The sequence below is a fragment of the Coturnix japonica genome, chromosome 14 (genome assembly GCF_001577835.2).
Source record: "Coturnix japonica isolate 7356 chromosome 14, Coturnix japonica 2.1, whole genome shotgun sequence".
Lineage (NCBI taxonomy): Eukaryota > Metazoa > Chordata > Aves > Galliformes > Phasianidae > Coturnix > Coturnix japonica.
In genome coordinates, this window is record NC_029529.1 from 6,640,176 (window position 1) to 6,659,636 (window position 19,461).

At 50.1% G+C, this 19,461-nt stretch overlaps 1 protein-coding gene across 2 annotated transcripts in view; it reads left to right on the top strand.

Moving 5' to 3' along the window:
• Nucleotides 1-19,201, top strand: part of PRKCB (protein kinase C beta) — a 74,391-nt gene extending 55,190 nt beyond the window's left edge. Inside the window, exons 12-17 of one of the 2 annotated variants that reach the window (XM_015876947.2) lie at nucleotides 269-331; nucleotides 1,906-2,044; nucleotides 3,084-3,164; nucleotides 3,574-3,681; nucleotides 6,894-7,034; nucleotides 12,304-13,319. In XM_015876947.2, the coding sequence (XP_015732433.1) occupies nucleotides 269-331; nucleotides 1,906-2,044; nucleotides 3,084-3,164; nucleotides 3,574-3,681; nucleotides 6,894-7,034; nucleotides 12,304-12,462 (691 nt within the window). In that variant the 3' untranslated portion in view covers nucleotides 12,463-13,319. Of the gene's footprint in view, nucleotides 1-268; nucleotides 332-1,905; nucleotides 2,045-3,083; nucleotides 3,165-3,573; nucleotides 3,682-6,893; nucleotides 7,035-12,303; nucleotides 13,320-16,061 lie in introns of those variants that run through there. The other variant, XM_015876948.2, reaches the window with a different exon arrangement.
• Nucleotides 19,202-19,461: the final 260 nt, after the last annotated feature.

The window sequence follows — 19,461 nt, forward strand, 5'->3', positions numbered from 1 at the left end:
AGATCCCAGCTCTCTCTTAATGAGAATCTGTGAAATAAGGAGTGACAGCCCCCTGCCAGCCCTCAGCATCCTGACTGCATCGCAGCCCAGCATGGTTATGCTGTGTCCCCCCATGTGATACCAGTCTGATGTCTTCCTGTAGCGGCTGTCATTATCTTTTGGCCATGCATGTCCTGTGTGTTTTTTGTGGTGCAATTGGATGTGAAAGGTTTTCTTTTTGATTCATCTCCTTTAATTATCGGTCTTTCTTCTAAATCTTTCATTGTAGATTCTACGCAGCAGAAATAGCCATTGGCCTCTTCTTCCTGCAAAGCAAAGGCATCATTTACCGGTAGGTGAGCAAGTCCTGGGGATACCGTGGGCTACAAGAGCTCTGTGCTGGGGGGGCTGCAGCCCTGCTCTGACTGTGTGCTCCAAAGGGAACAGGAGCCACACTGTGCTGCTGGGATCTGAGAGGTGCTCAGCATTGTCCCAGCTTTGTAGGACAGAGAGCTCAGCAGAGCAGTTCTGATGCTTTTCTCACCTCTGTCTCACACATTTATCCCCATACAACACCAATGCCGCTGGCATCAGCGGGGACTGATTCTGAGCTGTGTGCTTTGCTGCAGGGCACTGGTTTCTTCTTAGTAACATTAAAGTAAGTGCTTATGAATGGTTTGTTCTGAGACTTGCAGTACAAGTCTGTCACTTCCAACTCAGACACTGAACCTTCTCTCCTGTTCACAATACGTTGTGCAGCCCCCAGGGCCAGTGGGGTGGCTGTTGAGTGGGGACCATGCCCTGGGGCTGGGTTAAATGCTGGTAGTCAGTGCCACTGTGCTCCCCTGCCAAGAGCATCCCCAGTGCAGGGCAAGGCATCCTAATGAGTGTCAGTGTCAGGCAGCACTGCCTGCTCTGCTCTGCAGGAAGAGAGCAGCTGCACTGCTGTGTCGTGCTGCTGAGAGTGCTGTGAAGATGAAAGGATTGGAGCAAAGCTGACACGAGAGATGGTTTTTGCCATCAGCTGTTGCAGAGATTCTGGGTCTGCCAGTCCCCAGTGCCCATCTCTTCCTCCAAGCCCAGATGCCGACACGTGCACAGCTGGCTTTGGCCCATCAAGCACTGTCTAAAAAAATAGTTACTCCAGAAATCAGCAAGAAGTTGTAAATTTGGCTGTTTCTTCTGTCATGCTCTTACTTAACCAAACCAAGCTGGGGTGTGACAGTGCTGTTGCTGCCCTTGTGGCCTTAATGCAGCCCTCAGGCATGGTGTGTCCTGCAGGCACCTGGAGACCTCTGAGTAACGCCTTGCTGCACAGAGCCAGCATGGCACAGAGCACTGCACTGCGTGGTGATGCATGCCTGGTGATGTGCAGATGGTGCTGTGTGGCTGCTGCAGAACTGCCCTGCAGTCTGGGGATCCTATCCTGGGCAGGGCTGGGAGCTGAGCCAGGGATCTCCATAGCTGGAACAGCCTCAGCTGTGCTGAGCTCTGGCAGGGGCAGTAGAGCTAACAAACAATCTGTGGATGGGGATCAGAGGCAGCTGATTTGTATTTTCATGGGGGAGAAAGCATGTTGATGTGGGGAGTTTTGCTGAGTAGTTATCTGCTTTGTTGCTGCTGAGCCTTAAGTGGACTTTGATTTTTCATAGGTGCAGCAAAAGCTCTGTGAAGTCTGTCTCACTGCCATGCGAGAGCACTTTCTGTCATACACTTAAAAGCGATTTGCCCAGCGTGGTGTTCCCATGGGTTAAAAGTAAAATGAAAAAGTAAAATAAGCACTTTGTGCTGCCAGCTCTGGCTTGTCTGTGCTCGGCTCCTAAACATGAACCTGAGCATGTGGCCACAGGACAGCACTCAGAGCCATTGCTGTGCTGCACAGCTACATGTGGGGCTGTCCATATCACTGCCTTGCTCTGATTGCAGAGACTTGAAGCTGGACAACGTGATGCTGGACAGTGAGGGGCACATCAAGATCGCAGACTTCGGCATGTGCAAGGAGAACATTTGGGATGGGGTGACCACCAAGACCTTCTGCGGCACCCCTGACTACATCGCGCCTGAGGTGGGGGCAGAAGGCAGGAGGTGGGGAGGGGGTGGTCCCTGGGACATGGCAGTGTTGGGGTGTGTGGTGAGGACACCCTCCATGTCGACAGCTTGGGAGTGTCTAGAAATGATTGAGTGTTGGGTTGTTGCTCATGGGACGCTCAGCGCAGCACCGCACGGGTGCAGGGTACTGTTGGATCTGTGATATTCAGGCAGGCAATCATACCCAGATGCCTTAAACTAAAAGCACCCCGCTGAAATTCTCTCATTCTTCAGAGTTTTCAATAATAAGATTAATATTTATTCATTTAATTAATTGAGAGGAGAGGTTCTCCTTGCTAGGACAGTGAGGTGCACCTGTGTGCCACACCACCCTGCATTCTGCTGCAGCCAGAGAGGCTTTTAATTACCAGCTCCAATGTGCGCTGCATATCCTCATCCCACCAAGATTAATATTGGTGTCCTGTTGCCTCTGCTGCTCACTGTGATTAATACCCTTTCAAAGCAGGACAAATGACCATTTATCTCGGTATTTGGCTGGGCATTATCACTTACACTCTTATTTTCTTCTACTTGCTCTAATTATTATTTTTTTTTCCCCAAAAAAAGAAAAACAGAAAATGAGAAATTGGGATGCAAATCTCTACAGAATGCAGGGATCACACTGGAGGCTGCTGTCAGTAGAAGGGAACTTTAAGGGTCTGTGAGGGCTCTCCATTCAGGGCAGTTGAGGGGGGAACACAGAGGAACTTGGAAAGCTCTTGGTGGGGATATTTCTGAGGTCTGACCTCAGCAGGGCATGGGCCAGGCCGAGTGAATATTCTGTTTTTTTTCCTCTAATATTTAATGCACAGCTGAGGACTGATGATGATTATTATTATATTTAATCTCCACACTCTTTGCCTATCAAATGCTCTCTTTATAATTGCAGTTTCTCACCATTTCAGAGTCTCGGTAAATAACTTGTCCTTTTGACCTGGCCTACAGTGTGAAATCAGTTTGTGTTGTGCCACTGGGTTAAAATTGTAAGTGTAATCCCATGTTTGTGTTGTTTTCAGATAATTGCTTATCAGCCCTATGGGAAGTCAGTGGACTGGTGGGCATTTGGAGTCCTGCTCTATGAAATGTTGGCTGGCCAGGTAATTGAATTGTAATTGATTCCTATGGGAAAGTGCTAAATTCCATCATGAGAATATGCCGATATGTAATTTGTTTTGTTGCTGGGAAGCAGCAGGGCTCTGCTTTGTGTGAGATATGGAGCTGTTGTTTGTGGGATGGGAAGTCGGGGACAGGTGACAGGGGGATGTGGACTGCACTCCTGACTGTACATTGCAGGAGCAGTGGGGCCTCCAGTACATGGACATGGGCTGCCCAGAGGAATGTGTATGTCCCATCCCTGGAAGTGCCCGAGGTCATGGATGGGCCCTGGGCAGCCTGAGCTGGGGGTGGCAGCCAGCACATGGTAGAGATGGGGCTGGGAGATCCCATTCAACCCAGCCATTCTATGTTGTTATGAATGGCTCTGAACCTCTGCTTGCTTTACCCCAGGCTCCCTTTGAGGGTGAAGATGAAGATGAGCTCTTCCAGTCCATCATGGAGCACAACGTGGCCTACCCCAAGTCCATGTCCAAGGAGGCGGTGGCGATCTGCAAAGGGGTAAGTGCTGGACGCTATGTCTGCAAGGAGTAAACTGCTCTGCCTGGCATCACCAGGCTCAATATTAGGAACAATTATTTTCTGAAAGAGTGGCCAGCACTGACACAAGCTGCCCAGGGTGGGGGTGAAGTCACCATGCTGGAAATGCTCAGGAACTGTAGAGATGTGACTCTGAGGGACATGGTCAGTGGGCATGGTGGGCTGGAGTTGGGTTTGGGGATCCCAGAGGTCTTTTCCAACCTCCCTTGCATGAGGGCTGTTGTGTTCTCAAATCTCCTGACCTGCAGTGCCCTGAGCTCTGCATGCCCCAGGCATGGGCAGGTCGTGGCTGCCCTGAGTTCCCTTTGCATGAGATGGAGAGCACTGCCTCGGTCCTGGTGCTGTGTGCGTGGTTGGTGCTTGGAACTGAGCCTCATCTCAGCCAGCCAGTGTCAAGCAGGGCTATAAATATGTTTGTGTAGGAATTCAAGAAATGTTAGCTTTTAATAGTTAATACTTAAAACATCTTTATGTTCTATATCTCAAAATAGTGTTTCTATCTACAAACATCACATCTTGTGTTCAGAGCTGCCACAGCATTTCAGAGTCCCTCTCTGGTTTTGCCAGAGTTCGGAGCTGTGCCACAAACAGGACATCACTTCTCCACAGAGAGGTGCTGCTGGAGGTGTTCTGAGTCCCAAGGAATAAAGGGCACTGCGCAGTCACCTCCAGCAGAACACAGTAAAACCTATACCAGCAATAACCAAAGAGTTACCCCAAGCTTCCTCACCCTCTCTCATTCCTCCTGGTTGGGGCACAAGGGGACAGCCTGTGGCTCTGTGGCTGTGCAGGGTGGGAGGATGCTGTGTGATGCTGAGATCATTCTGCAGCGCCTGAGGGAGTGAGCAGGGCTGCAGCAGGGACAGATCATGCTGTCTGCTTTGCTTTGCGTGGCACCAGTCACAATCTGAATGCTGGAAAGAGACAAGGAGGAACCGTGACTGGAATGTCTGCTATGTGTAGCTGCAAAGGCTTTTCTCACGTCTGGAAATGTGAAGCCGCATGAGAAGAAATTTAGCCATGCACAGAAATCTTGGTGCTTTGTAATCCTTGGGTTTGGGCTGTGCAGTGGTTTCCTGTGTGCAACTACTGCTATGGGGAAGTGTGCAAATCTTGTGATGTTCTTCACCATCACCAAAGTATTCATGACCATTTTCCTTCTTGGCTGTCAGCTCAGGTTTGGTCTGAGGGCTGATGCAGGAGCTGCTGTCCCAGTGGTGCAGCCACTAGGACTTGCATGGTACCCCTGCATGGTAACAGCAGTCAGCTCCCATCACACCTGCTCCCTTGTAGCTCACAGAGCAGCATGTCTGTGTGCACAGAACCTTGGCATAGATAGCAGCCCTTCCCCTTCCCATATGGAGGGTTTCACTGTGTCTGAGCGAAGCAGCTCTTTCCAGGTGCACAGATTGCTGCAAGCACACGCTCCCTCTGACTGCTGGGAGCAGAGGCGTAGCATGGCATGTTTTGCTGCCTGAGGTGTGCAGGGAGGTGTATTCTGAGCGGCATTCCCACTGCTGGCACTGCCTGAGCAAAGCACTCAGTGCCAGCAGAACCACCCGGATGTCACAGTGTCCCTGTGAGCTGTGGCATGCAGCGGGAGGGTGGAAGGCTGAGCCATGGCACACTGCACCTGCTGCCTTTGGGAGCTGAAAATCACAGCTGCAGCTGAGCAAAGCCCTTAGGTGCCAGGGACCTTCCTGTACTGCAGCCACAAACACCATCACAGGTGCCCGTCAGCCTCCTTCCTCACCTGCAGGGCTACAGAGGGTCTCAGAGATGGGAATTAAATCAACTTGTTCCTTTTTAATACAAACAAAGCTCGATGATTACCCCACGTAAGCCAGGAGAATCAGTCTGCATGTTTATGGGTCCTATATATCAATAACAGATGGTGCCTTCGTGCTCGCTTGCATAAAAGCACAATAGAAAAACAAGGAAATGTAATTTCTGGATGTGTGTATTGAAAATATTGGATTCCTGTGCTATACTACAGCTCTGCTCAGCTTCACAGCAGGTATATGAAGTAGAAACTCCCATGTGGTTCATTAATCAGGCTGTGCCGCTTTGCTTGTGGTGTGCATTGGTGGTGCAAGGAGGAAGCTGTGGGTTTAACACCAAGACTTCCACTGAAGCAGGCAGTGTGCATACAAAACCACTTCCAGCCCAGAGCAGCAGGTAGGAAATAAGGTTCTGACTGGGTGCAGCCAGTTGGTACCTGAGCGTTGGTTGTGCATAGAGCAACTGCAAAGCAGAACAGCCTCCCAGAGCCCGTGGGCACAAATCTGCTCCCCATACTGCTTCAGGACCAGCATGCAACACCAAAGACTGGAGGACAGACTTCTTTCCATTTTGGCTGAATGCAAACTATGCCATTTGCAGCGCCAGCCAAATCGCTCCATCAGTTTATTAGCACATTCCAGGCTCTCGCATTGTTGTCAGAGCTTTGCTTTAGGAAAACCTTATTGAATCACAGGCGGCTTTTTATGTTCCTGCTCCAGCACAGTGAGGCAGGATCAAATTGAACTGTCAGGATGCTGTCCAGAGCCTGTCGGGGGGAGGATGAGTACTTTGTGTTTCACAGAACCGACGTCAGTGGGTCAGCCATGGACTGAGCCTCATTTTCTAGCAGGGTGGCTGTCAGATCCACTCCTCCTTCCCATTTGTTAGGTGTGCTCTGTGCCTTCAGTGCTTTATAAATCTCTGGACTCTCTCTGTGCCTCCTGACACAGCTCCAGCAATACCCCAGGACATGGATGTTTGTACAGCTGCCCTTGGTTTCTGCAGCCCATGTCACTTTTCTTATTGAATAATGTGTGCTTTTTTCTTCACATTGACTCTTTCATTAACAACATGGCCCCACCTGTACAGCCCTGGGTCTGAGGAATTGGGGTCCCCTGGGGCTGATGGAAGCTTTTGAGGGCAGATTGTTTTCCCAGAATCGATGGTGGCTTTAAACATGAACTATGCTGCAAAACTGAGTGCTCAGCACCTGGGCAGCCCTGTTGGAGTGGTGCTGGCAGGGAGTGGCAGCACAGCTGCGCAGGCTCCCAGCGCAGGGTTACCCACATCCCGGGTACTGCAGCATTGTCGGGATGTCACCTCCCGCTGCCAGCCCTGGAGACACTTCATGGCACTCCGTGTGTGACAGCTGCTGCTTTTTCTCCCCACAGCTCATGACCAAGCACCCTGCCAAGCGGCTGGGCTGCGGCCCGGAGGGCGAGCGTGACATCAAGGAGCACGCCTTCTTCCGCTACATCGACTGGGACAAGCTGGAGCGCAAGGAGATCCAGCCCCCCTTCAAGCCAAAGGCTGTAAGTGCCGCGCTCTGCGCTCCCCCTCCCTCCCACTGCACAGTCCCCAGCCCCACTCACTGTGCACACATGCACTCGTGCGGATGCTACCCGTCCCCCCACAGTGTGCAGGAACCCCCTGTGCAACCATTTGGGTCACCCTGAGGTTTGGCACCGCTACCACTGGGCACTCAGTCTTGCTCTTGCAGGGGTAGCAGCACCGCGTGCATCACTCTTGGATTTAATTGCATCACAGCACTCCTCAGTGTGCTGTCTCAGGGCTCAGCCTTCCTGTTTTCTCTCTCTAGCTGCACAGATCTCTCTCGTTTTTCCTCTTGCTAAACTTTACCATCCAGCTCCACAGCACCGTCTGCCCCCGGTGGCACCACAGCTGTGTTTCCCTCTGCAGCTTCTCTCCCAGGTGAACTCTGGAAGGCCGCAGCTGGGGTGGGTGAAAGCAGAGCTTGCAGCTCTGCACCGTGCTGCTGTGTTGGGTGTGCTCAGCAGTGGGGTTGTGTGAGCAGTGAGTGTGCTGCTGTAGGGCAGGGGCTGCCAGTAGTGCCAGTGAGGTGGGGGCACGATTTGCACAGAGCTGTGTATCAAGATGGGTGAGGCCATCAGTGCTGCGAGGGACAGGCAGGAGGTGCAGAGTCTGTGCGGCTGTTGGCTCTGTGCTGTTGCTAGGAACTGAAGCTTTACAGAAACGAGCAAATCCAGAGTTAACTCTGATTGGCAAGGCTGGGACTGTCAGGTGTCCCCAGCAATGGAGGTGGGGGCATTGCCGGCTCTCTTAATCCACCATTCGAGACCACATTTCAGTGCCCAGAGGTGTTTCCTGTGTTTGACTGAGCAGAGTCAGAGCACTCTGCACATTTAAACGTCACAGATGTGTTTGCAAACTCAGCCCCTGAGTAGAGATGCCTTTGCACAGAGCTGGGGTACTGCTGATCTCAGAGCCTTCTGCTGTAGTGCCCACAGCATGTGCAGCCACTCTGCTCCCATCAAGAGAACACTGGCTGTGTGCACACACACCATGATGTTCTGGCTTACAGTGAAACCCCACCTTTGTGCAATGGTGTAGAGCTGAGAGCAGAGTGAGACTTGTTGCTACCTCAGGATACAGGGTGCTGGGCATTCCCTGCTCTGCAGGAGCTGCTCCTGAGGTCAGTAGCTGCTGTTGGCTCTCAGCTCTGTGCTCCCCTCTGCCACCTGCCCCTTCCCCGCAGTACTGTTCTCTGCATGCTGTGACACAGTGTTACTGCTTGTTTGTCTTGTCGCAGCTGAAAACAATTTAATTCTGCCTAAAGTGCTTTCTCACTGTTCTTGTGTTTTAAAATATGCAGATTTTGTCCTGTTTAAAATGTCTTATTTCTTTAAAAATCCTTTTGATCACGGCCTGCAGAACAGGGCCCGTAAGCTGCTGTCTGTCATTGCACACGTACCAGCTGCCGGCGGGGGAAATGCAGTGCTGGGTAGCAGGGAGATTAATGGGAAGGTAGCACAGCTGGTTCAGGATTTAGGTAGGATTAAACCAAGCCAGGTACTGCTGATAGCTGATATTTCACAGCAATGCATCTGTGCTGCAAAGCGCTGCTCCTTCCACGCCATCTGCGAGCACAATCAGAGCAGCACAGAAGGGGAAATGGGGGTTGGGGTGATGCTGGAATGCATTTGGGTAGGAAAGGCGCTGCTTGGGGCTCTGCTCCCCCCTCAGAGCTGCAGCTCCGTAACCTGCAGCAGGACAGCACACAGCCTGTGCCCTGAGCTGGAAATCAATCCCCAGGAGCTCATGCGCTGCTTCGTGCTTTGTGCTTGATTAACCTTTATCACAGAGACGGTAACAAGACAGATCAGGGCCTGAGCTGTCTGTGGTGTGCAGAAACGCGGTGGTTCTGACATGGGGCTGTGCTTGGCTGCTCCTGTGCTGGGCTTGTGCATAACAATTTCGTCCCCAGATCCACGGTTGCCCTGGGAAGTGTGCTTCCACTCGCCTGCTTTCTCCATCTCTCAATGAGATAATTATTGTTTTTGGAACCTAATTACTCCTTTACTTTTCATGACGCCTGGTGATTTGAGAAGTCTCCTCATACTGAAAGCACTGAAATCCCATGGCAGAGCGCAGCGCTGCTCACAACAGGACAGTGGTTCTAAAAAATCGCTTTTAATCTAATAATTTTAATAGCATAAATTACTATTCCTCTAATTACTCTGAATTAATTGATAGCGAGCTGCTGTTTACAGACCTGGATTTGTAAAAGCTCGAGTTCTGAGGGCTCTCTGAGATTTCCCCCTGTCACTCAGCAGTATCCTCAGTGCACTGGGAAAAGTCTTCTTGCTGTTAATGGGGGAGGATGGCAGCCAACCCTACAGCAGCAAACCGCCTCAGCAGCTGCTCCAAGCCCTTGCTTAAAGCACGCTGAGCTGGGATCATTAACCGATCTCATGCTCCCTCAAATTGCTCCCAGCTTGCATGGGCTCAGCCCGCCCCATCTCCTCCCAACACTACCGAATGGGACCCCAAAAAAGGAGAACATCCATAGAGTGGCTGCGACGTGGCAACAGCCCACTCAGCCTTCTTGACTGCATCTCAAGGATCAATGGAGAATATTTTATGGTGCCTTTTGTCTCTATTTGAAATCAAGCTGAAGCTGATAAAATAAAAAGGCTATCTTTGAAACTGACAGGTTTATTTCTGCAGCCAGAGAAAGAAAAAGAAGTCATTTGGTGGTGGCTATAAATATTAGGCAGGACATGTTGAAGATTTATGTAAGATAGATTCCCACCCTCCCTGTTTCTCCATTCAGGGTGGAGTGATGCCTGTACATTAATATAGTGCTAAGGGCGGTTTTTCATGACGTGGTGTTGGATAAACGTAAAGATTGACACCGTGTTTCTCCGTGCTTTAAGGAGGAACTTAATTTTAAGAGCTGTGAAAGGGTAGATAATAGCAGAACAAGGGAAAATGATTTTAAGTTGAAGGAGGGAAGATTTAGGTTGGGTATCAGGGAAATTCTTTACTGTGAGAGTGGTGAGGTGCTGGAACAGGCTGCCCAGATTGGTTGTGGGTGCCCCATCCCTGGGGGTTGAGTTGGATGGAGCCCTGGGTGGCCTGGTCTAGTATTAAATGTGGAGGTTGGTGGCCCTGCTTGTAGTGGGGGGTTGGAGCTTCATGCTTCCTGAGATCCCTTCCAACCCAAGCCATTCTATGACATGAATCTATGGGGCTGGTGGATGTTGTGTAGTCAGAGCTATGGGGATGCTGCCCTCTGTATCCGTGGAACACCACAGGTAGATGCAAATTCAACCGTTTCTATTCCACATATTCTTGCCTCATTGCACTGTGGCAGTGCTGCCCAAGGATGCATTTTTGAGTCATTTCTATGGGGTTTGTTGGTGTGAAGACGTGTGTTGCCTTGCAGCATGGGGGCTGCCCCACATCTCCCCCGTGTTTCACAGAGCTCTGTATTTTCTGCATTGTCAAAGCACTGCAAAGCCTTCAGAGCGCATGAAGTTGATAGGATCTGCAGGTGAGCTGCTTATTAGCAGGTGAACCCCGCGCTGCCGCGTGTTCCCGCACTGATAACCTCCAGCACTGCAGACTCCGCGCTAATCTCACTCGCACTGTGCTTTATCACAGAGCTGAGGGCTGGTGACAGCGTGGCCTAGAAAAGCCCCTGTCGCTTTGTTTCCCCATGTTAGCTCCCAGGCTTTGTGCTGCCGGCAACTTCAATTTGAGGAATTTATTTTCTATTTTGATGTTAAGACGATGGCTTTCAGGAAGGCACCGGGCTGATGCTGACTTGTCAGACATCCAAAGCTTTGCAGGGATCCTGCACTGTGCTGGGCTGTGTGTCCTGGAGTGCAGATAGGAGCTGTGCTCTGGGCCAGAGCTGCACAGGGGACATGGGTGTGTGAGGAGGGAGCGCAGTGCAATGCAGGGGAGTGCCTGTAGCTGGGGTTAAATGGACTCTGTTGTCACCTGTTAGATCTTTTCCAGAGAGATGGGAATAAGGAGTGTGTCACTGTAGGAATGCAATGAGAGCTGCCCAGAGAGCACAGCAGTGGAAGCTGCAGGATGCTGCTGCTGCGTGTCTTGAAGCCTCCTCTCTGGCAGTGCCAGACACAGGGAAATGTTGAAGTTTACATGTATTCGCTTTAATATTTCATTATGTTTAGTCTGATGTTTATTAAAAATGTAAATCTGTTTCCTCAGCAAATGTAAGTTAAATACCAGGAGAAGCATCCCAGCACTTGGAGCGTGCGTTCTCCATAGGGAGATGAAGGGGAGGAGAGGTGGGGGCTGGGAGGTTTCATTCCTGCAGCTCTCCTGGGGAGCAGGGCCAGGGCGACACTGTGTGTGAGGGAGCTCGGCAGCCAGAAAGCAAAGTCATGAGCTGCAGCTCATTGGGATGTGACACGCGTGTGCTGGGTGGTAACTGAGTGCAATTTGTAGCTGCTGCAGGAACCTGGCCTCCACCTGTTTATAGCTATCGCTATTATTAATACATTAAATAATTGCAGCACGGGAAGTTACAGGACCCTTGTTGTGATTGCTAAGGAAATTAAATAGTCTCTGGCATGTTGCCTGCTCCCAACCTCCCTGATTGCTGCAGGTGGAGATGCACTGATGGGTCCTTAGCTTCTGCTATGCAATAGCCCTGGGGCAGCCCAGGGTGTTGCTGGCTGCAGGGGCTGCACTGTGCCGTGCCAGCAGCACCGTGCCAGGCTGTACATGGGCAGGAATGAGGCAGGAGTGGGCATCTCCAGCACCACAGCCTGCGGGCAGCAGTGCCATAGCTGGGGTGGCTCTACAGGCACTGGGAGCCTCCATCCTTGAGCTGGAGGAGGGAGAAGCATCTCAGCAGCACAGGGTAAGAGCTTCCCGTGCCAGGCACAGGAAGAGGGTGTGAGCATGGATGTGTGCATGGTTAGACCTGGAATCTTCACAGTCTTCAACTGAGAAACTCTGTGTGTGTGGCACAGTGTGAGACGGTGCAGGACTGTGTGCAGGCAGGGGAAAGCAGTAAGTAATTGCACTCCCATCTCATTGCTCCATGCAATTCCTTGCTATGGTGCAGCCAGCAGTCCCTGCCTGTCTCTGGCTATCTCATGCAATAACATCACCTGATGACTAACAAAGCTCATACATGTTTTGCACCTTTTTCTTTTCTGCCATTGCCGCATTGAAATAACCCGCTCTGCAAGGTGTGCTGGGAGGGGTTGCTGCACACCTCATCCTGTTTGCTTTGTTTCTCCACCCACCATACGTTCTTTTCTTCCCCTCTCATAGTGCGGACGCAATGCTGAAAACTTCGACCGGTTTTTCACTCGCCATCCACCCGTGTTAACACCTCCTGACCAGGAAGTCATCAGGAACATTGACCAGTCAGAATTCGAAGGATTTTCCTTTTTTAACTCTGAGTTTTTTAAACCTGAAGCCAAGAGCTAAGTAGCTGTGTAGATCTCATCTTCATCATCCAGTCCCAACTGCTGCTGTGGTGACATTGCATTCATGGTTTTTCTTTAGTAATACTACTAGAGTGACCATATTTCAAAGCCAGAAGTGTCTTCACATAATTTCGGGCATGCCTGAAGTGTAAGTGATGTGCTGTAAGTAAAAACAATGTTTTTATCAATTTTTATTTGTAGAAAACAGAAATGGTTTATTGGCTACCAGGTAAAACGGACAGGTGTGTGGGCCACAACAACTGGGAGAAATCTCTTCAGCACGTGCTTTGATTCCTGCTCTTCCCCTTCCAAGTCCTTTAATACGATCATGAACGTTCCATCTGCAGCCTTCTGATCTTAGTGTGGGGAAGTGTTCCCTACCAGACCTCACCCAGTGCGGGATCTCCCTGTAGAGCCGGGGTCTGTGGGGCAGCTGGGGGCAGAGCTGGCCCCCCTGCTGGGTCTTCGGTAGCAGTGGTCAGTTGCTGGGGAAGCAGCTCTGCTGTGGGCACAGATTTCTCCTGATTGTGCAGTTTCCAAGTAACCTAATGGAACGTATCCCGTCATAAGCAGGATATTTTTAAAGAGCTGCTGTAGATGCTTTCAAATCCATGGTCACCCTAGTAAATAGCACACAAAGTTGGTTCTCATTGCAAAACTTTGCTTTTTTTTAAAAAAAAATGCCAAAGCAATTGATGGAGTTTTGTTACCTGCGCTTTCAATGTGTCAAAAACAGTATTAACACGAATGAGATGCTATTTAACATTGAACAGTATTGTGAATTCTGCTGTGAAGCTTGTAAAGAGATGTTTCCACTAATATCCCTACTTTAAAAAGAAATGTCACTGGGTATTTAAATCGCCTCCGTCTTGTTTCTGGCATCAAAGGCAAAGTTGCAGGGCGGATGAATTTCTCTTGAAGCAGTAACAGCCTCACAGCTTCCTTCCTTTATTGTTCTGCAGATGTTGGTGGGCTGACACTTTGTATCGATTTGCTTTAAGTTGTAATGTGCCAATTTAGCATTTTCTTTAATTTTTTTTTCCAATACCGGTGATAATAATAATAACAATAATAATAAAGGAAAAAAAAAAAAAAGAAAAAAAGAAAAAAGAAAGAAAGAAATGCCATAAAATAAACCTGCATTTGTCTGGAAGCACTGCACCTGTGCAGCCCTGGCCTTGGGGTGGAAGCACCCAGTGCCTGCCCGTTGCTTTCAGCATCCTCCCCAGCTCAGCGCCGTGCAGGAGGGATGCGCCGGGACTGCACCGCGTCACCCTGCGGCTGAGCCTGGTGGGATCTCCTTCCCTTCACACAGGGAGAGGGGCTTCTCCTGCCATCTCCGCAGGAGGGGCAGCTGGCGGCAGGGGGGGCTGCTGCTCGGTGCCTCTTTGAACGCCTCAAACGGAGACAATCGCAGAAAGCACTGAGGATTTCTGGAAGCTGCGGCCGCGGCTATCTCAGTGCAGCAGCGTGCGCTGTGCCGGTGACTCATCGCCCTGCCTGGTCGTTCTCAAAGGAGCAGTTGTTAAAAGCAATTGGCAGTTTCAGCAAAGAGTGGATTACGGGGCTCCTGCTATCCTCCCTCCTCCCGAATGCGCGCAGAATTTCCTTTCTGTCTTTGGAAACCCATTTCTTCTCAATTGCTGCAGTTGGGATCGCTGCGGGATCTTTCCAAACAGCGGCAGGAGCCGGTTCCAGTGGGATCATGGGGACAGGGACAGTCACTGTCCTGCTGCTCCCTGCCCTGCTCAGCCTCCATAACTCTGGAGTCCATGAGCCCCTTCTGGGGCATTTCCAGCCGTGATCTTCCCCTTCCTTCTCGTCCCCGTTTGCCAGCTCTGCGCAGCCAATCCCCAGCTGTTCACAGGCTGTTCATCATCTTTGGCAGAAGTCAAGTTGCCAGCAATTTTGGACAAAGCTTAAGGTAAGAAGCAAAAGTTGTTTTGCTGTGCCTGCAGTTGGGCACTGCTGGATGTGCCAAGGCCCCAGAGCAGGGCAAGGAGGAGGCAGGGCAGGGGCAGCCCAGCCCTGATCTGGCACTGCACAGCCATTTCTGCAGCCACTCACCACAAAGATTCCTGGGTTGGCCACCCGTTGCAGGGATGCAGCCCTGGCACCACGAGCACCACGCTGGAAGGCCAAGGACTGTGGTGCACAGGAGGCAGGTGCACACTCTATTCCCCTTTGCAACTCTCCTGCTATGTAGGACAGAATCATCTCAGTGCTTGTTGGTTCAAAAGCTACTTGACAGCTCTACAGAGCCCTCTGCCCATTGCTGGTCCCACACTGACCCCTCCAGGAGCTGTCTTTTTACCCAGCTCTGTCCAATACCTGTGTTTCTGCTGCCTTCCTCTTTTTCTGCATCTGAAGTCTTCCCCTCCCCACTTCTGCACTATGCCCTGGGTTCAACTCTGCTTCTTATGTGGCACTGGGAGGGGATTGTAGGGCTGCAGCACCTCCCAGCTGCCTCTTGCCCAAAGGGATGCACCCAGCCAGGACTGTGATAGCAGGGCTCAGAGCTAACTAGATTTCATGTGCACATCCTGGCTTTTCTCCAGCTGCATCTTTGCTCCTTAAGCTCCATCTCTGTGTTTCTTCCTACCTTGTCTCATCTTGGACATCCTTGGCTCTCTCTACCTTCTGATCTGGAGCTGTTCCCACGTGATTCTCCTCTTGCAGAGCAACATTCCCACAAAGAGATTGTGGTCTTGGGCCACCTCTCAAGGTGGAATTCATCTCCAGAGGGTCTCCTGCTCTGGCTGCAGAGGAGCTGGGCTGGGTGATTTGCCATGTTCTGTCTGTGGCAGCTGGGCCAGAAGGAGTTGTTAAGGTACAGCTCATCACCCGTATATTCTATCAGTGAGGAAAGCTGGTGGATGGCTACAATCAGGGGCAGGAGGTAGCTCCTATGGTCCTTCCCATAGTGACCAGCTATGATGTGACAGTGTGAGTACAACAGGTGCTGCCCCTCTGGAGCCTTTGGCATGAGCTGGCACCATGAACAGAGTTGGCACCTTGGTGCTCAAAGGCTAAAGAAAAGCATCTTGCAGCTTCCTACAAGGCACCGAGTGCAGCACCTACAGAACCCCTGGTTCAGCCAAGCGAGTGCTTGCTGCAGGGCTTGCAAAGTATCTCAACACAGTCCTGCCAATGTGACTGCAGTTCTTATAGCAGGTTATCAGTGTTAATTAAGACAATAACTTTTGGGTGTTTGTTTGTTTGTTTGTTTGATTGATTGCCTAGATGTAGCTGCAAAGTTGTTCTTTTTTTGTGACATTAAAACGGTGCAAGGTTGAGTACGTGAAATTTTTGTTCTTTGAGATTTGTATATATTTCTTACACGCAGCCCTGGAGCAAATGACATCCTCAAATTAAATCAGTAAAACACTGTGTCGATCAATACCGTATCATAGAGTAACTTAAATGATAGTTATAGTGACAAATAAAGCACGAGGATCCCTTACAGCTGACGGAGGCCCGACCCGCGGCGCGGCGCTGTCCATGGTGCTGATCCTTCCCGCAGCGCTCGCGCCTTTGCCGAAGGCCGCACGAAGCTCGGCCAACGCTGCCCGCTTTAACTCTGTGCTTTCCGTTTGACAGAAGGACAAACGAGACACTTCCAACTTCGACAAAGAGTTCACCCGGCAGCCTGTGGAGCTCACGCCCACCGACAAACTCTTCATCATGAACTTGGACCAGAACGAGTTCGCTGGCTTCTCTTACACCAACCCGGAATTTGTCATTAACGTGTAGGCACGGCACGGACGCCGACTCCCTGCTCCCGCAGCCCCAAACTCCAGCTCGCCCTGTAAATACCACACCAGTCTTCCGGGATCAGCAGTGCGTACATCCACACCCCGGCACGCAACGAGCGCTTGTTGTAGGAGGCCTCTGTGTGTGTGTGTCACTCGCTAGCTTGGTTGCCCTTGCTGGAAGCGCGCGGGGTTTTGAGTTAACAAGCAGTAAATACTCCTAGGAACTGTAGTTGGTGGTGACTAATAGAGTTTTTAAAGAGAAATATACCAAATTGCTACGGTCTTTGTAATTTTCGAAATCAGAAATGCTGAAATTCCTGTGAACTTAGGTATTCACAAATTGTTGCCATTGAATGCTAAGCATGGTTGATATTTTAAACCATTGTGCTGAAGCTTGCAATGACTGTGAACGTGTCTTAGAAGAGCCTTTTGTTTGAGACATGGATACATTTGATCAGTGTGGAAACCTCTGCTTGTAGACATCTCTCAATGCCTTGTACATGCGGTCACACCGGCTCACCGAGGCTGTCTTCCTCCCCAGCCTGCTGTAAGCGTGCGTTCCACCACACCCCCTCCTCTTACTCAGGCATTAAGACTACAATATGAATTCCATTCCTGCTCTTGTAAATCAGAGCAAATCTTTTTCTAAGTGAAAGGTAGGGTTTTGTTTTATTTTTTAACATCTGGAACAGTTTGCAGTTTTGATACACTCTGACAGCACTCCCATCAATCTTTCTCCTGGTTTATTTGGTGGTGTTTTTTTTTTTTCACAGACACTGTCAAAATTTAACAGCTCTGTAAAGGATATTAATATTCTACCAAAACAAAACGCATTTATATTCTCCGTTTACCAACTGAAAACACGCCCACTACCAAGGGGCTGTACTGAGGGCTATTTATAAAGGTAACTTTTATACTTTATACCCTCTGCTACTATCTTAAAGGCTCAAAATCATGAACTTTGCAGGCATCTCGGCTTACCCGATTTCAGTCAAATTCCTGGGGATTTTGTTCAGTAACCCAGGGCCTTCTGTATCGTTTCCAAAATCCCAGCCCAGAGGATACTGCTGTGCTGCAGACACACATCTCCTGTGGTGCTGCCTCGTTCCCCTCCTGGTGCACGCGAGTTTGGTTGGTTTGCAAACCAAGCATGTATATTCTTTCAAACCACGACCAATTCTAATGTAAATACGCATTGCTTCATGAATACAGGGGGAAAGCACGGGTGGAATTTTATGAATCATGAGGAATCCTATCGGGGAGATTCTGGTTTGTAGATCTTTTGTAGACATCCAATTCTACCATTTTCAATTATTTCTTTCTTCCAATGTTTCCTGAAATGAAAAGGCTGCTGGAAGCTGGAGCTGTGAGTGGCCCAGCCCGGCCCTGCTGCACGCTTTGGGGTGTGTGAACTCTGTCTGGAATTCAGGTGCTGAGCTGGGCTCAAGAAAACCAAACAAAACACAGCAAAACTGCAAATTGTGCCAGATGTGCAAGGGAGCTTATGGGCAATTTTGCATCAGGCTTTGACCACGGTGGTGAGAAGTAGCTTCTGATGGGAGTGCTCATAACTCCAGCACACGTCTCAGAAGACATCTCACCATCTTCTGCAGACCACAGTTGATGTTCAGAGCATGTATGTTACTGTAACTTTCAAGTCTGTTGCTGCAGAATAAGTATTCCTTCAATGGTGAATGTTTCTAATTTCTGTATGTACCTTCAGCTCTGAGGATGCTCCCATGGTGCAGTCGCTCAAGGAGTGCTGTGGTGCTGCGGGCCTGACCCCATGAGAGCTGCTGCAGAGGGAGGGATCCCACAACCTGGGGCTGTGAGCCTCCTGCAGCCACACTTCTGCACAGAGCAGCTTTTCTTCAGCGCTGTGTCCAGGGTAGGGTGCAGGGTGTGAGCACTGCTAACACTGTCCACTCTGTTATGTGCAAAGCTCTTAACTCAAAGCTTATTTCCAGATAACCTGATTCTTCTGTGCAGAAATGTAAAATGGAATCTAGCCGGCACAGATGCTGGGATCTATGTGAACTCCTCCAAGGAAGGGTAGAGTGGCAGTGGCTGACTCACCTCCTGCCACGATTTGATGATTTAATCTTTAGTGCCGGATGGGAAAAGCAGTACTCCAGGAAGAGACTCAGATCCAAGAGCCTTTAGGAGGTGCTGAAAGGCACCAGGTGCTCTGCCACTGATGCTGGGTGGGGTGTGGGCAGCCTGGGGGAGCTCACTATGGGGCAGGGACAAAACCATCTCTAGCAACTGCTCTTCCTCACTACTGCTGTGGAATAGGAAGGGGTTGCACAGGGCCATGATGTGAGGGCTGTGAAATGTATCTGGTGTGCCATGTTCTTAGAGTGGTGTCAGAGTGGTGAGGCTCTGGCACTGCTGCCCAGAGAGCTGTGGGTGCCCTGAGCACCTGGGCAGCCTGAGCTGGTGGAAGGGGGCAACCAGCCCGCAGCAGGGGCTGTAAAGTCCCTTCCAACCCAACGGTGCTGTAGTTCTATGGTTCTGTCACCTGGAAATTTCACCTAAGGCAAGGTAAAGGGCTGTAGGATGTGTCTGCTAGTCCTCCACCACAGGCTGTCCCAAAGCACATCTGCAGATGGAGCAGGGGACTGCGGGCTCATGGAGACACAGGAACACAAGGGAAGGGGGAAGTGACATGGAGCAGGGCAGCGGAGACTGCCCCCAGGCAGAGGCAGCAGCGAGGCTGTGTTGGGACCCAGTCTGGTCCCAGGAACAAATGAAGAGCCATGGTAGCACAGAGTGCCAGGCTGCAGGGTCATGTCTGGAGTGTGGAGCTGACCCATACAAACCCAACGTGCTGCAGCTCCTCTGCTTTTGCTGTCTCAGGTATCTGTGGATCCTGTAACAGCAAAAGCAGCAACAAGCGTCTTGCTCCATGCAGGGAAGTGTCATCCAATCTGTTTATTTCTGATCATGTTCAAACTGGCAATTAAAACAAGGAGAAAAAAAAAAGAAAAAAAGAAAAAAAGAAAAAAGAAAAAAAAAAAAAGAAAATGTTTATTGTTGAACAGTTTGTGTTTGTGAATTTGATTTCACCTGCAAGTATTTGATGACTTTTCTACATCCTAGACTACCTGCTGTGTGTTTGTCAAAGGATTCTCATAAAGACCTCCTTTTAGATGGGCATATACTCTTTATTCTCTTTGCTGCATGTTTGAAAAACATAAAATAAAATATATAATTTTAAAGAAACCTTCTGCAGTTGCCTTTCT